The sequence below is a fragment of the Xyrauchen texanus genome, chromosome 17 (assembly GCF_025860055.1).
Source record: "Xyrauchen texanus isolate HMW12.3.18 chromosome 17, RBS_HiC_50CHRs, whole genome shotgun sequence".
Lineage (NCBI taxonomy): Eukaryota > Metazoa > Chordata > Actinopteri > Cypriniformes > Catostomidae > Xyrauchen > Xyrauchen texanus.
The window spans coordinates 41,681,957-41,699,166 of NC_068292.1; the positions used below are offsets into that span (position 1 = coordinate 41,681,957).

General features: G+C 38.9%; 1 protein-coding gene across 1 annotated transcript in view; it reads left to right on the forward strand.

Annotated features, from left to right (window-relative positions):
* The window catches only part of LOC127657975 (inactive phospholipase C-like protein 2), a 79,481-nt gene that overhangs the window by 37,744 nt on the left and 24,527 nt on the right, over nt 1-17,210 (forward strand). The window contains exons 3-4 of the mRNA XM_052147016.1: nt 1,966-2,169; nt 16,357-16,432. Of these exons, the coding sequence (XP_052002976.1) occupies nt 1,966-2,169; nt 16,357-16,432 (280 nt within the window). The remainder of the gene's footprint in view (nt 1-1,965; nt 2,170-16,356; nt 16,433-17,210) is intronic.

Genomic DNA, 17,210 nt, shown 5'->3' on the forward strand with positions numbered 1-17,210 from the left:
GTATTTTTGTATAATCCCCTCATACTTTGGGATCTACATCACATCACCTGAAGCTGTTTGGAAAGTTTAGAGTGCATCTGGACTGATCTGTGTAATTCTTCCTCTCCTCAGTCAGACGCGAGCTGCAGTGCTGCTCTCGCACGCCATAATTTCAGTTTAATATGATCTCATGTTAAATGCAGCAGCCATCACTCCAACACCTTATCCTTGAGAAATCATACTAAATTGATCATTTGGTACTAGAAAATAATTTGCAATTCGATCAAACACAGCTAAAAGCTATTTGTTTCCTTAAATAAAGCTTAACATTGTCTTTGTGTTTGTTTTTGAGTTGCCACAATATGCAATAGACTGGCATGTCTTATGATCAAAAATTGCATAAATCATCAGTCAATCATTGTTTTGAGGAATGAAGACTGTACAATGCTTGAAATTGCCAAAAAAATTAAGATTTCATACAAAGGTGTAACTACAGTCTTCAAAGAAGACAACTGGCTCTAACAAGGACAGAAAGAGGTGTGGATCAGAATGTGCTTACACATACAAGGAATTTGTCCTGGTGACAGAAGCTTCCAGTGCACAAACAATTCAACAATAAGACAGATATAATAATACAAAAATGTTATAAAAATAAAAAGTGAATAGAAAATAACACACGTGTCCTGAGTTGCACTTTAATTTTGTCACTTTATAACTGGCTGCTACCTCAATAACTGCTATGTGCATAGAACACGATCTCACAGTATGTTATGTTTACATTTGGCATTGTTAATAATTTATTGTACTGTCCCGTACTTTTTGCACACGTTTGCATGTGCACTTTATATAGGTATGTTATTTAGTCTGTGTAGTCTCATGTGGTTCTGTGTTTGTCCTATGTTGTTTTATGTAGCATCATGGTCCTGGAGGAACGTTGTCTCGTTTCACTGTGTACTGTACTAAATGTATATAGTTGAACGACAATAAAAAACACTTGACGACTAAAAGTACCAATTTCTTTCCATAAGAGCAAAATCTGTACATTATTCCAAACTTTTGTCTGCCAGTGTTTATAATTATTGGAGCTTGGCAATGTGGTCACTATTTTGAATCATTGTATTATGGAGCAATGTGAAGACTCTACAAAAAGTCTCCTTTTGACTTACATAATAGGACGCAGACTTCAGAATTAACCTCTGAATTAAATTTCACTAGACCCAGCCCATAAGCGTTTGGCTCGCAGATGATTTCAACCCACTTGCGCCTAGACTTATGCCCAAACATATAAAAACTTCATGGCCATGCCTGCTTTGCACATATCACATAGCGCTGCACTTAAGGTATAGCGCTCTTAAAATAGGGCCCGCTGTTTTTTATTTTACAGTTGTAATTTTTGTTTTATAGGTTTGACAAAGCAAAGTATTCCCAGGGCTACACATACCTCTGGTTGGGAAACACTGATTTATACTACATACTCAAAGCAGTAGAGCTGCTTTCACAAGAACAATTATGTCATCCGCCCATATTCAGAACATTGCTTTTGTAAAAGACATTTGTTAAAACATAAAACATGTCACATTTCTTGTTCATAGACTTTCACTTTGAGAAAGCTGGTACCTTTCTGCCTTTTGGTTTCTGTTTTCACATCACCTCCCTCAACTAGGTCACTGGCTATGTTCAGAATAACATACAATAAATCATAACATTTCTGCAGTATGATATCTGTTTGACACCAGCTGAATTAAACAGGCAAAGTGATGAGGACATGGGACAACTATGTAGCATGCAAATTTTTGAAACACAATTTTTTCAAGATATTAGGCATTAAACAGTGTTTACTGCTTGACATTGAGAAAGTAGACTTGAGAAAATGGCAGCAAAGCATTTTTTAAATACATTTGGTCTAAAAATGTAAACAAGTCCATAGAAAAGTTGACAAATTGACATGTGCAAACACGCACACATTTACCTACTTGTACTCAACAGAATGCCGTTGTGCCATTTAAAGAGCTTTGCGGTCTGTCTGCGGTGGCCAACCTGAAGCAATGTATACTTGCGCTCTCGCCACGCCTCATCGGGCCGGACAACTGCCCAGTTCTGCTCTTCAACCTCAAGGATCAGTATCCCACCGTGGAGGCCCAGGGTCTGCTGCCTGAACTTCTGAAGAAAGTTGTCACTGCTTATGACATGGTGAGCATTTCAGAATAAAATTATTTGCTTTAAAAGAATAGTTCACCCATGACTGTCAAATCTGTCATTTCACTCACCTTCTGTGGAGCCCAAAAGGAGAATTTTTGAGTAGTCGTCACAGCTCTTTTCCATTCAATGACAGTTCTTAGTGACAGGCTGTGTAATCTGACCTGAATAAAATGGGTCTTAAAGGGATAGTTTACTCGATCATTTACTCAACCATGTTATTCCAAAAGGAAATGTTTGGCAGAATGTAAAGGAATGACATCCTCAGTCACCATTCACTTTCACTGCATGGATAAAAGATGCAAAAATGTAAATGGTGACTGAAGCTAACACTCTGCCTAACGTCTCCTTTTGTGTTCAATGGAAAAAAAGAAAGCCATATGAGTTTGGAACTACATGAGGGTGAGTAAATGATGTATTGTCTAAATGAACATATGAAGGAATAAATTATGTCAAACGTGACATAATTTACAGTTCTAAAAAGTTGTGAAACTTAAAATCTGTGTATGTTTCAAAGTACTGTATGCATGCTTTTACATTCACTGTATATTGAGTCAGATTTGATGCTTTGTAATGATGCAGAATGGGTCATGATAATGCGTTTGCGTTTGAATAATGCACCATCGCAAACTGAAAATTCAAACTTCCGGGAAAACAGAATAGAGTGTAGACAAGTTAATCAGTTTGATGAGTTCGAATGCAATTATGGTCTCCGCAGAAGACCACAGCAGATCCATACAGGACCAAACTCCACACAACTCTGTAAACAAGCAGTCATTATGTAGTTCAATGCTATTCAACACATTCAATAGTAATGAGTCCAGAGGTCATGGTTTTGTGCACACATTGTCCTAAAATAATTTCAAAGTCAACAGCAGGAAGTTATTGCGACAGTGTGTAATTGTTTCTTGGAAAGGGTGATGTAAGACATAACATGAAGCAGAATGCCTAAAATACCCTCAACTGAAGTAATAAAATTAAATAAAAAAAAAAGCAACATCAGTGTTCAAAAAACTAGTAGATTTTTTTTTTTATATATATAATTACTATAATCAGTTCTTCCACCAAGTGATACAGTTAATTAACCTAACTGTAGGTTGTTTATGGTAGCCAAGCTAAATGATAAAAATCAGTCACGGTAATCGACATCACTGTAAAAGTATAGGCTATGGGTTTTTCTTCAATTTATGGCAATATTTATGTCTCCAGGTGTTTATTTATATTACAACTAACAGCTTTCAACTTTTTCCCATTTTTGTTACATGAATGTCACATTAAATCTGACTTAGAACATTTTTACCAGGCTTTTTTCAATTGTTTTAAACTTATTTTTCAAATGCCTTTTATGAAAAGTTTGACTGTTTTAGTCCCAGACAAAGACTGTCAATTAAACTTTGGAAAACCATAAAAAAAAATTAAAAAAAGTTTATTAGGCACATTTTTACAAGTATTAATCTTTGATTCAAGTTTATGTATTTTCCAATGGACTTTTTTTAAATAATGGGATCAAATGGGCAGATTCAATTCACATCTAACTTTATTGGCAAGTGAATCTTAAGTGTGCTTTGCCAATGCATTATTAGACACTATACATACAGATATAAAACATATTGAATGCTGAAGTTTAAAATGTAAAAACTGTTATTTTCTCTGGCTGCCATTTAGTCTCTACATGTATGTGTGCAGCTTGCTGAAGGTCCAGGTCCTTCTCAGTCTCTATTGCACACATGCTGGGTCTCTCTTTTGTGGTTTTGTTTTTGACAGTGGTTCAGACAAAAGTAGTTGCTCATTTACAGGTGATGCGAAGAGATACAGCAGCTTGGCCATATCTCTTGCACACGGGGATGAGGTCTTTATTCTCCATAGAGTAAACCAGCTCCCGTGTTTATTATGCCCGGGACATGCATCGAATGTTATGAATAAGTGTGCACTGCTCCACACAATCAGTTTCTGTGCGAGGATGTGCACTTGACTTAAGCGAGTATCTCCTGAAAATATATATATGACAATTTTAGTAACAGTAAGTGGGGAAAACATTAGTGAAGTTTTGCCCATTGTACAAAAGTGCCTGGGTTTATTCTTGGCAGGCAGCAGATGCCCAAACCCTGCCCCCACCCTAATTCGAGTCTGTAAGGACTAGTAGTCTGCCAGGAACAAATCGAGACACCTTTCGTGTGGAGATTCAGGAATTTAAAAAAAACAACCAAAAATGTATAATGCATTAATTACTTATTATATACGCGTTAATGTATACATGCATAATATGTATTTAGACATTGTGTCAAGGACGAGGCCGGGCCATTACTACGCACGCCCGGCCCACAATTAGGCTAATCAGCCGATGAGAGGGATAAGTGCAACAAGATGTGGCAGTTCGGAAGAGAGAGAGAGCTACAGGCAGCTGCCCTGTATACGTTTACATTTGTGTGTCTTTGTGTTTAAGTTTATTAAAAACATTACTTTGATGCTTCATCTGGTTCCCACCTCCTCCTTTCATTGAACCAAGTTACATTGGTGTCGAAGCCCGGGAAGGAGGAGGGATGCACAGTCATAGAGTCCTCGCCACAACTATCCACCCCAAAGGAGCAGCCGGTGCCATCCGTGAGGGGAGGAGGGGCTCACTGCCGGCTACCTGGAGCGGTGGGGCCACTTCCATGGGCAGAAGAGTTCCCTATCGGCCACCAAAACGCGGCGGGTCGGAAGAACGGCCACTGTCCGCAAGGGGAGAAGGGGCTCACTGCCAAACATCTGGAATGGTAGAGCCACTGCCAGGGGCGGAGGAGTTCCCTACCGGGTTGGAGGACTGGCTCCGGTCCGCTAGAGCCAGTGGAGTGTAGTCTCTTAAGTTATAGTCATATCACTTAGTCATAAGTGTTGCATTTTGTGCAATACTTATGAATAGTTGTGCTCCGCTCAGTTGTCATTGAGTGCAAGAGCATGTCTGTAGAAGGCCGTTTCAAGCGTACTGCTTGTTGGTTTGACTAGGCTTGTTGCCTGTGCATCTGGTACACTGACCCTTACTGCCGCATCAAGGTGGTACATCAAGCTAGAATTGCTCCGATGGTAGGAACATTCCTCATTATCGATTTACATACAGGTCAGGGGCATGAATAAATCTTAAGTCTGTCTGGCCAATTATGCATATAACAATTTTTTTTACGACTCAAAATTCTGATTGGATGAGCAACATCAAAGCCATTGTAAAATAGCTAATACACACACACACACACACACACACACACACACACACACACACACACACACACACACACCCCTACCTGTGACTGCAGGCAATTAGGCAAATTTTATATAAATGCAGCAATACGTGACAGTGCTTGGCAACTGTAAACAAACTCAACTGCACTACACCTTGTTCCTAATACCCCATAATAACAAGTTTTTCCTCTGTATTTTCACATAACTCCATGTTTCTTAATCACTCTCATGTGTCCACTGATAACCGTACAAATATTTCTACCATGGTATAAACAATATAGCATGATCTCTTCCGGTTAACGCGTCAACTGTAGCACCATGGTGTACTGTATATCTTCATATGCCCAGTCCTAATAGCTATTACAGACTGCTTATGGAGCACTCGTATAGATATGAATGAGCTGAACGACATGCTCATGTGCCTTTGAGTAGAAGCAGCACTGTTTGTGTATCAGTTGGATAGGAGGAGCTGCTGTCCTCCCTCTGGTCCTCTGCTCTATAAATATCCTCTTATAGTGGTGGATCTGCCGTCAAGGCTGCAATTTCTTCAGCCATTAGTAATGTAATGACAGAGTGCATGTCAGAATTGAGACAGCTGCTACTGCTGTGTGTGCATGAGGACAGATACCCATGGATTGAATGGACCATGTCTCTTATTGTGTTACAGTTACAACCAAAGAAGGGTGGTGTGGCCTTCAAATTAGTAGTTTTAGTAAGTCTTCCATCATTAACTCACTCTCACGATGTTCTAAACCCTTTCAAAACAAAGTCATTAGAGTTTGGAACCGGGGATTGAAAAGTTCCAAGGAACGTCCCTTTCAATTGTCCGTAGTGAAAACTTTATTTTTAAGTGTTGGTAATCAGTTAATAACCAGTTTATTTTGTTCTAATATATATACTTTCATTAAACCAAAGTCTAAATGGTTTATCACAGTAAATCTTCAGAATTACACCACTTCCTGTTGCCCAAAAAATGAGGCTTCTGTTAGTTGAACATGATAAGCATATGATTTGATTCTGAAGGAAACTTCTGCATCACACATTTCTTTGTCTTAAAGGCGCACTGAGTAATTTTTTCCTCATTTAAAAAGCTGTACTCCTTAAGAAATTATTTGTAATTTTGAAACCTATGTAGAAAATCATGAGCACTCATATTAAAATGAAGACTCCAGTCATATCAGTAATCTTATAAAAGCTGTTTTATTCTACGTGGAGAGGGTCCTCACATGGAGGCTGCATGTTAGAATCACATGACCAGCCGAATACTGCTTAATCTCAGTAACATCCTGTTATTTGATACTTTCACTCATTGATTAAAGTAATCATGGCTGACTGTGAATTGTGCATTTTTACATTGGCATCACAAACTGAAAACTATTGAGTTTGAATGATGCTGCATCCCGGCAACTAGGTGTCAGTGTAAGTCTAAGATGACTATTTAAGGTTGCTCTGGGGGGATTGTCCCTGTAATAAGGGCTCTGTAAGTCGCTTTGGATAAAAGCATCTGCCAAATGCATAAATAATAAATAAATAAATAAATAAAATAAAATATATATATAACTCCCATAGTTTCTGATAGTTATTTTTGGTTTAATTTCTTCGTGGCCAACACTGGAGAATTCTACATTCTGAACTCCTTGTTTCTACAGTATAATGGCGCTCTCTAGAGGTTAAATTAAAACAATCACTGACTCAACGTGGAGTTTGTTGTGCAATGTAACTAGACTATGCAGAGAGACTGATGCTTCAGAAGCGGATTTAAAACATCGGCAGAGAAAAGCCTAGGTATATGTACAATACAGTTTATTATGGTACAATAAATCAGTCATTTAAGACAACCAAAGGTGGTTTGATCATTAATTTGGTTATTATTAATAGCTGCACAAGGTGGAGAGGATGCTAACATTAGCTGATCGAATGGTTAGAACAGTGTTCCAAAGTCAAGAATGTAAACTGCTTATCTTTCCTCTTAATTTGTCATTTTGATTAAAAAATATTCCCTTATGAATTTGTGCTGATCTGTAGAGGTTGAGCGGCATCCAGTTTGTTCCAGTTATGTTATAAACATAAGTGCTCCTTAGAGGTTTTGTTGCTGCGCAGATTAAAAAGTTACAGTATTTACTATGAAGAAAACATTTATTGAAAAGATGTTATTTTCTAAAGGCTACTGTATACATTGCTTGTTATGAGTGATAATTCCCCCACATGCGGAAAAAACTTACTTATTTTGGCTGAGGCAATTGCCTTACTTTGAGCTTGTTTTTCCATACCAGTTTTGGTAACATTGCATCTGTTATATCACACACCTTTAGCACAGAGTTATTTTATTTAGTTTTAACCGGTTAGGTTTACCTATTTGGAAAGAGGCAGCAGAATGATACAACCAGAATGAAAAAATATAGTTTTTGCTCAGAACGAACCAAATAATTTTTTAGTTTTTAGTCCCTGTTTGGAACATCATGAAGGTGAGATTTTCTTTTCTATACTGCACTTCTTGAGTATGAGGAAATTATTCAGAAACCATCGCCACGTGGCGAGACCATCAGAAAGTGTGTGCTCTGAATTGTCTTCCTGGAAGGTTGCCACAGCTTCATAACTAATCTCTGTGAGAGATTTCTGAACACGGTTCATCAGAGGAAGATGCTGGTGGGAAACTAAGGCAGCTGCTTTTTCTCGTCGTTGGCATGGAAAAATAATCTGCCACTGATATTTGACTTTGCCATGTGCTACGCAACTATAGGGATATACAATTCAATTCAGCAAACCTGAGGTACAAAAAGATTGGTGCCCTTCAAAAGTATTTCAGAAACTCCCTGACTGCATTCAATTAAAAGCCTGCACTAGTTTTAGCTAACACTAATATATCACTTCATCACAAGAGCAAGGGATTGCTCAAAACAATGAAGTCTGATGATTCAGTGTCATAGAAATGACATATCAAGGTTGTTAAAATCATCTTTCAATAATTCACTTTACAGGTATTCATGTATAACCACATAGGACTGTGCAATATAGCTAGAAATATTTATATTTTCCTGCCGGCTGTCAATATAAAATATACTGTATATCTCAGAATTTATTGTAAGTATTTGCTCTTAAGTGGTTTAAAACGGGGATTTTTGTTTTCCAATTAGGAAACATCTAAATCAAGTATATTCAAAATATTTAATGCAAGACGTGAAATATAGCAAAAATATTATTGAAAATAATCATGACATGTTTTCTATCCTGTTTCTCACTTTAATGAACACCAAATAATTTATATTTAGTCATTTTAATTCTTATGCACAGATAGCCTGCCCTATAAATATAAATAGTAATGGGAAGCCATTTTTATCTGTTTATTTTAAATGAAACTTTTTCAATGTGCAGTTTTACTCCTCCATCCATCCATCCATCCATTCATCCATCCATCCATCTTCAACCGCTTATCCGAAGTCAGGACGCGGGGGCAGCTGCTCCAGCAGGGGGCCCCAAACTTCCCTATCCCAAGCCACATTAACCAGCGCTGACTGGGGGACCCCATGGCATTCCCAGGCCAGTGTGGAGATGTAATCTCTCCACCTAATCCTGGGTCTTCCCCGAGGCCTCCTCCCAGCTGGACGTGCCTGAAACACCTCCCTAGGGAGGCTCTACTCCGAGCTCCTCACGGATGACTGAGCTCCTCATCCTATCTCTAAGGGAGAAGCCCGCCACCCTTCTGAGGAAACCCATTTTGGCCGCTTGTACTCGCGACCTAGTTCTTTCGGTCATGACCCAGCCTTCATGAACATAGGTGAGGGTAGGAACAAAAATTGACCAGTAGATCGAGAGCTTTGCCTTCTGGCTCAGCTCTCTTTTCATGACAATGGTGCGATAGAGCGAGTGCAATACAGCCCCCGCTGCCCCGATCCTCCGGCCAACCTCCCGCTCCATTGTCCCCTCACTTGTGAACAAGACCCCGAGGTACTTGAACTCCTTCACTTGGGGCAATACCTCCTTCCCTCCTAAAGAAATTAATTATAATTTGGAAACATATGTATAAAATCACATGAGATGAGGACTCTAGTCATATCTGTGATCTTATAAAAGCAGTTTTTTCCCCTCCCAATTTGGAATGCCCAATTCCCAATGTGCTTTCTTTAAGTCCACGTGGTCGTGTAGTGATTCGCCTGAATCCGGGTGGCGGAGGACGATTCCCAGCTGCTTCCGCGTCTGAGACCGTCAACCTGTGCATCTTATCACGTGACTTGTTGAGCACGTTGCCACTGAGACAAGGCTTCACGCCATCTACCGTTGCATCCACACTCAACTCACCACGTGCCCACTGAGAAAGAACCACACTATAGCGATCACAAGGAGGTTACCCCATGTGACTCTTCCCTCCCTGGCATCCGGGCCAATTTGGTTGCTTAGGAGACCTGGCTGGAGTCACTCAGCAAACTCCAGGGGTGGTTACCAGCGTCTTTACCATTGAGCTACTCAGGCCCCCTTATAAAAGCTGTTTTATAATACATGGGTCAAGGGAGTTTTCATGGGGGCTGCCATTTAAAAATCACATGACCAGTGGAATACTACTCGCTTAATCTCAGTTATTGTCTTGTTATTGGACACTTTCACTCTTAGATTAAATGAATCATGGCAGATTGTGAATAGCGAATTTCTACAATGGCATCTGTAACTGAAAACTATGATTTTGAATGATATTGCATCCACACCACTAGGTGTCACTGTAAGTCCAAAAGTTACTGAGTGCACCTTTAATACATGAAATGAATATTCGTGAATATTTCTGAGTGATGATATAACAAAACGGACTAAACAAATTTTAAATCTGATTAACAGAAAATAATTGAACTTATTTCTACCAATGCTGATGCCATTTCTGATTCTGATCTGTTTTGTGTTTGGGTCGCAGTCATTATATGCTAGTAAACTCCCCTTTAACCAGACGCAATTTTTAGTGAATTCCCCCCTAATGATATGTGCAATTCTGGTGATGCTAGCAGCACTGAAATCACACGCTTCACCTTTCAAGTGTTTAAAATCTTTGCAAAGTTCTTTGTTTCATGACAAGGGCCAGCATTTTAAAGGTCAGGAAGAACACGTGCACCGAGTAAAGCAGAAGATCCTGTTTTTTTTTAAAAACCATCATGGTTATGATGTCTCAAACAAAGTACATTAGCATACAGTATGACCAATCATTTAAACGCCTACTAATGATTCAGCAACTTTGTTTACTTTGATGAATGACACGAAGGTTCAGTCCTATCCAATCGTAAAATTGAATTTACATTTAGATGTAGAAGTTTTATGTAGTCATTTAGATAAAGCAGTGTTAAAAGGTACAATAACAAATAGGGGTGGGTAAAAATATTGATCTTCCGATACATCACAGTCTGCATTTAAAGATGAACAATCTCAATGTTTGCTCTTTTACTCTATGCACAACCCTCCACTACAATGAGAGGAAATCACTCGCATGTGCAACCAAATTTCGCACTATGTGGCTAAAATATAAATATTGGCAACTGGCTGGTAAATGTTCATATTTCACTCGCCATGAATGAATTGTGTTGTACAGTGATGGAGTGTTCAGCGAGATCCTTTCACTGCATGTTGGGAGTAAAAGTTTCTGTGTAATGTGTGTTCAAGAACGAGACCCATGCAACCCATTTGTCATTGAATAATGTCTCTTTTAATACCCTTTCTGTTTTCTACAGTCAGTGGTTGATCAAAAACAACAAAACATTTAATTGGAATCATGCATAGCACAGATGAGGTCGAGTCCCTCTCGTTATTTGTGCTTGTTCTTTACAGAAATGCTGATTTTGTTAAAGAGACAGTACCGGTTTTTAGCACGTGTTCTAAAAATCAATGTAAATACTTGTAAATAGTGCAAATAATGCAATTAATAAATAAACATCTAACAAAAATATATGCAATATGATATTTATTGACTGAATACTTGGATTCATTTTTAAAAAGCAAAAATGTGACCAAAATGTGGAAAAACAAATAAAATTGTTTTGTATAGTAATTGATTGTCCGCTCAGAATCAATTTCAATTAAAGTTTCTGATTGCATTTGAAGTCTCTATAAAATGATTTTCAATGATCATTTAATACTTGATCTTTATCTAGTAATCTCTAAAAATGGATAAATGGCTCGCTGTGGTTTGCCATCGATGGCCAGCACCTTCGATGCACTTCCGGTGTGAGAACGCTAGGCGCGCTTGTGCTGCCGCTTCACGCTGGTACCTGTTTGTCTGTTGTTACACCTGTTTTGTGGATGTTTTTTCTTGGATTTGAATTGGAATTCTTGGACTATTCACTGGACTATTTTACACCCTCGAAACACTTCTTGGATTATTCACTGGACCATTTACACGCTCAAAAGTTTTTGAGTAATTTAACTGGTGGTTTCCGTGATCCTGTCACACTGATCGGCTACGAGCCCTCTCCATTCTTATCCTCATATCCCTTGCGGCATCTGATACTGTGAGTCTCCCCTCTCTTTATCATTTTTGTTTTTTCAATCTTTGGTATGGTTGGGTAGCCTTCCCTTCTGTGGATTGTGTGGATTGCGGGTTTGATACGGTTCTGGCTAACGTAGTTAAACCGATAAATTGTTGTGTAGGTCGCGTTGAACATCACTGGTCATGTCGTCACGGATCCACTTGCAGATTCTGTTATTTGGTCTTTTTTGGTTTGTGCTGTTTTTGAATGACGTTAATCAATTTAGTTTCCCCGAGATGGCTGTACAATTTTCTGCGGCCCATCTCAGAACATATATAGGATCGTTCCGATTGGCTCCGGACACTTATAAATGGTGCGAACAACTTGGAGTTTTACGCCGACCGCGCTACATACACCGGTCGCAGAAGAAACTTCGGAATTATCACTACTCGTCCTCTAATAATATTCCGGTTTTCTGTACCAACACCCTTGCTTCTGATAAAACACAGCTGGAAAATCGATCCAGTAACTTTGGAAATCTAAGATCATTGTGTTTTGATCCTGACCTCGGAACCTGCAGACGCGCATCTTCAGATCTGTTGAACACACGCTCTCTCTAACTGATAAAGCAACACTGTTGAATGACATAATCACTGACACAAACCTGGACATGCTACTTTTGACGGAAACCTGGCAGGTTCCTAACGACCTTTTCAACCTGAACCTCTTAACACCACCTGGGTACATCTATTCCTCTCAACCGCGTCTCCATCGTAGAGGTGGAGGGCTGGCTGTGGTTTGCCGTGAGACTATTAAAGTTTCCAAGATCGAGTTTCATGATGCTTCAGCATTTGAATACCTAGCACTGAAAATGACTGGCAAAACGCCACTGGCTGTAATCTTAATTTATCGACTTCCGAAATGTCCTACTGACTTTTTCTCTGAGATTAGTGAGTTAGTTACTCTTGTCTGTAGAGGTTATTCATCTGTTATTCTGCTTGGTGATTTTAATATACATGAAAACAATACACAATGCAATGAATTGATGTCTGTACTGGACTGTTTCAACCTAACTCAACATGTAACTTTTGCTACTCACTCCAGAGGTCATATACTGGATCTCATATGTACATCTGGCTTAAATAATATCTCTGTTAATGGTTCTGATTTTGCTTTCTCATATCATAAAATCATAAGCTTCAGTTGTAGTGTTCCAATATCTATCACCACTGAAGAAAATGCTGACTTATCGTAAAATCAATTCTGTGAATCCATCTTCTTTCTCTGCTTCAATAAGGGCTTCTATATTGTCAGAATGTCTACTATCTAAATGTCCGTCAGAAATCTGCTGTATATAAAATAATGCTTTGTCTCAAATACTTAAGAGCCAAGCTCCTGTTAAAACTAGACTGGTTCCATCTACTCATGCCTCTCCCTGGTTCACTCCTGAACTACGAACAATAAAAACTGAGGTTCGGCCTAGACAGACTATACAGGAAAACTGGACTAATCGTGCACTCCTTGGCTCTTAAAGAACACTTGCTTAAGTACCGTACAGCCCTTAACGATGCAAGAACCTCTTATTTCACCTCTACCATCAGGAATTCCAAGTGCAGGCCCAAATCACTCTATGCAATGGTTAACAAACTCACAAATCCACCACAACATGTTATTTCAGGCCCTGTGGGGCTGGTAGATAGCTTTTCTCCATTTTTCTCAGGTGAATTGAAGTCAATCACTGCATCCATTACAAAAAACACTCCTCACACAAGTGACTCAAACGTTCATTTAATGTTAGCTGTTTAAAGTCAAATTCCACATCCTGCCGGCTTGATCCTACACCTACTGTTTTGCTTAAGTTGTGTGTGCCCGAGATTACACCAATCATAACACATATGATAAACTGTAGTTTGGCATCCGGCGTCGTTCCAGCAGAATTAAAAATGGCTGCGGTGACCCCCATTCTGAAAAAACCTGGCCTAGACCATCTAAATATGGACAATTACAGACCAATATCCAACTTAACATTCTTAAGTAAAGTCCTTGAGAGGGTTGTTGCTTCACAACTGCGATCACACTTGGATGTTAATGGTCTTTTTGAATCTTTTCAGTCTGGTTTTCGCCCATCACATAGCACTGAAACTGCCCTTCTTCGGGTGGTTAACGACATTCTTTTGTCTATGGATTCAGGGCTGATAAACATCTTGATGCTCCTTGATTTAAGCGCTGCTTTTGACACAGTCTGCCATGAAATAATGATCTCTAGGCTTTCTGATATTGGCATCACTGGCTCTGCTCTTTCCTGGCTTATTTCCTACATCAGCGACAGAAAGTATTATATCACTATACAAGGGTTTAGATCTGCCACTGCTTCACTCACGCAGGGTGTTCCTCAAGGTTCGGTTCTTGGCCCACTATTGTTCATTATCTACATATATCCGCTCGGTGACATCATACGCAGGCATGGACTTAAATTCCACTGCTATGCTGATGATATTCAAATCTATCTTACCACCTGCTCCGATAGGCCATCTATGCCTGACTCACTCATTGCATGTATCAAGGACATCAAGCATTGGATGTCCCTGAATTTCCTCAAATTAAATGACAAGAAAACTGAGATATTAGTGATTGGCTCTACTGCCTCAGTTAAAAGGATGGACCAGTCCTTTGACATTGATGGAATTCACGTTAAGCCTTCGTCATTGATTCGTAACCTAGGTGTCTTATTCGATCCAACTCTATCTTTTGTCTCTCATATTTCTTCTGTTGTTAAATCTCTTTTTTCCATCTGCGTAATATTGCTCGTCTATGATCTTCTCTCACTTTAGCTGATACCGAAACTTTAATTCATGCATTAATCACATCACGCCTGGACTATTGCAATGCCTTATTTATTGGTCTTCCCAAAAAACTTATTGCAAGATAACAGTATGTACAGAACTCTGCAGCAAGAGTTCTCACCTCTACCAGACGTTCTGCTCACATTACTCCTCTGCTTCATGACCTTCACTGGCTACCTGTGGAATTACGTATCCAATATAAGGTAGTGCTGCTAACGTTCAAAGCATTAAATTGTCTTGCACCTCAATATCTGTCTGACTTACTCTACTCTTACCATCCTGCCCGGTCCCTTAGATCAGCTGAACTTGGTTTACTGTCCATCCCTCGTTTCAGGTTGTCTACTGTAGGTGGAAGGTCTTTTAGTATTAATGCTCCTCAATTATGGAATTCGCTACCTCTGACACTACGTAATACCACATCTGTGGCTAATTTTAAGACCCAGTTAAAAACATATCTATTTAACATGCATTTTGGATAAGGTGACAATGTATCCTATGTGACTGTAATGTATGTGAGGGCATCTAAATGTATTTGAAATGTACAATGTAAAGCGACCTTGAGCTATGGAAAGGCACTATATAAATAAAACTTCTTCTTCTATAAAGTCACAGAAATTCTTAGACAAATGGTTTGGGAACTCTTCTATTAAAAAGCTTCTATTCTAGACTATGGGTTTATGGTGTGGCTTTGATGTCATTACGAGTGCAGTGGAGGATATACAGCCATAGGCCCTGTGCTGAGATGTCTGTCTGAATTAGTTTTAGAGTGTTTTAATGGTCTCCCATAATTAAATTAGGATTCAGCTCACCTCATTAGAAGAGTGTGGGTCCGCGCTGAACAAAAGAGCGTATCTGTTACATAATCTGCCCCACTTTCTGTCCTGCTGCGACTTTATTCATTAAGTGAGAGGTTTACATGCAATAGCCCTGTACTTCCTCTTTTGTATTGACTTCTGCTTCTAACAATGTGGTAAACATTACTTTGTACAGTGGCCCCCAAAAGTATTTAGATTTTTTTTTTTTTTTCATTACACTTAAAGGGATATTTCACCCAAAAGTGAAAATTCTGTCATCAAAATCTCTTTTTGAGACAACGCCAGTCACCATTCTTTTTAATTATATATTTTTTGGTGTACTATCCCTTTAAAACATGTCTGAGTGTCATTACATTAGAGAACAAAATATCAAAGCAAGTGAATTCTGCACACAAATGATACTAGAGCTTTCTCAGGATTAACCAAAGCCATTTTTGACTTTTTAAAAAGACCAAAGTGTGCTCGACTGCACGGCGCATAACTGCCTAGTAATATATATTTGATCAATGACTGCAAAAACCAAAAATTATTTTATTATAATACTAAATAAAATAATATTATTTAATTGTTGCAAGCAAATACCGCAGAGTTAGCTTGTGCTTCATATCTTTAAAATGAGTTTAATAATTTAATACAATTACATTCTTATATTTTTAAGTGTGGTTTAAGTGTACAAATACTTTGTGGGCCATTGTACAGTATATGGCAATTGAGTTAACACATTATCTTTGACATCCAGTGTACAGGCAATGTATGACCATTGTAGCACATTATAAATGAGGCCAGGCATCATCTTTTAAAGCGATCATCAAGTTGCTACAGTAACTACATGAATGTTAACTATGTATCTCTTTATCTTGTGTTTCCCAGATGATCCAGACAAGTCGAACTCTGCTCGAGAACTCTGATAGCATGTATGACAGAATACTGCAAGTCCAGAAAACAGGTAAGAGACAAACACTGTAAGGGAGTATGAATGGTTCAGGACGTTGAATAAAAGCGAGTGAGAGACCAGAAAAAAAAGACTGTGTTCCACCAGGGAGAGATGTTTCTTGGAACACATTCGATCGACGCATCCCTTCGATCGCAGTGACCTCTGAAATAGAGCGGAGAAAACACAAGTGTGTCGAACTAAAAGAGCTCAAAGAGAATAAGCTAATTATGGGGTGTTTTGTTATGAAAGGCTCATTGCGCAAGCTTTTCTCTTCACCTGTGTGATGTCCTGCTTTTCAAATGCCGATTAAGTGTTTTTTTGACTCTCAATGTTGTCAGTGGCTTTTCTGCCCTGTTAATTAACAGGGCAGAAAAAGGATAAACATCTATGGCCTATCAAAGCCCCCCGCAATCAATGGTGACTCCAGCAGCTGGATGATGTGATTGCCGGATATCAGTCTTGATTGCATTCACTCTATTATGAAAGAGAAGCATTGAATGCAGAAGAAAGGCAGCAGTCTGTGTTATCAAGCGTTTGTGTAATTTTAAGGTGCATCTGTGCCCTTTTGAAATTGCATTGATTGTTTTGTTTTTTTAAGTAGAATGGCCTCATCCTAAACTTCGCTTCTAATCCGACAAATCAAATCAGGTGAAAGAATCAAAATTGAATTTAGAAAACAGACAGCTTTACATCCACCCTTTGCAAAATGTAACATTAGTATATGTGTGCACGTGTAAAACGACTGCACATTCTGTTATAATGTTGCTTGGCAACCACTAACAGCCAGCCA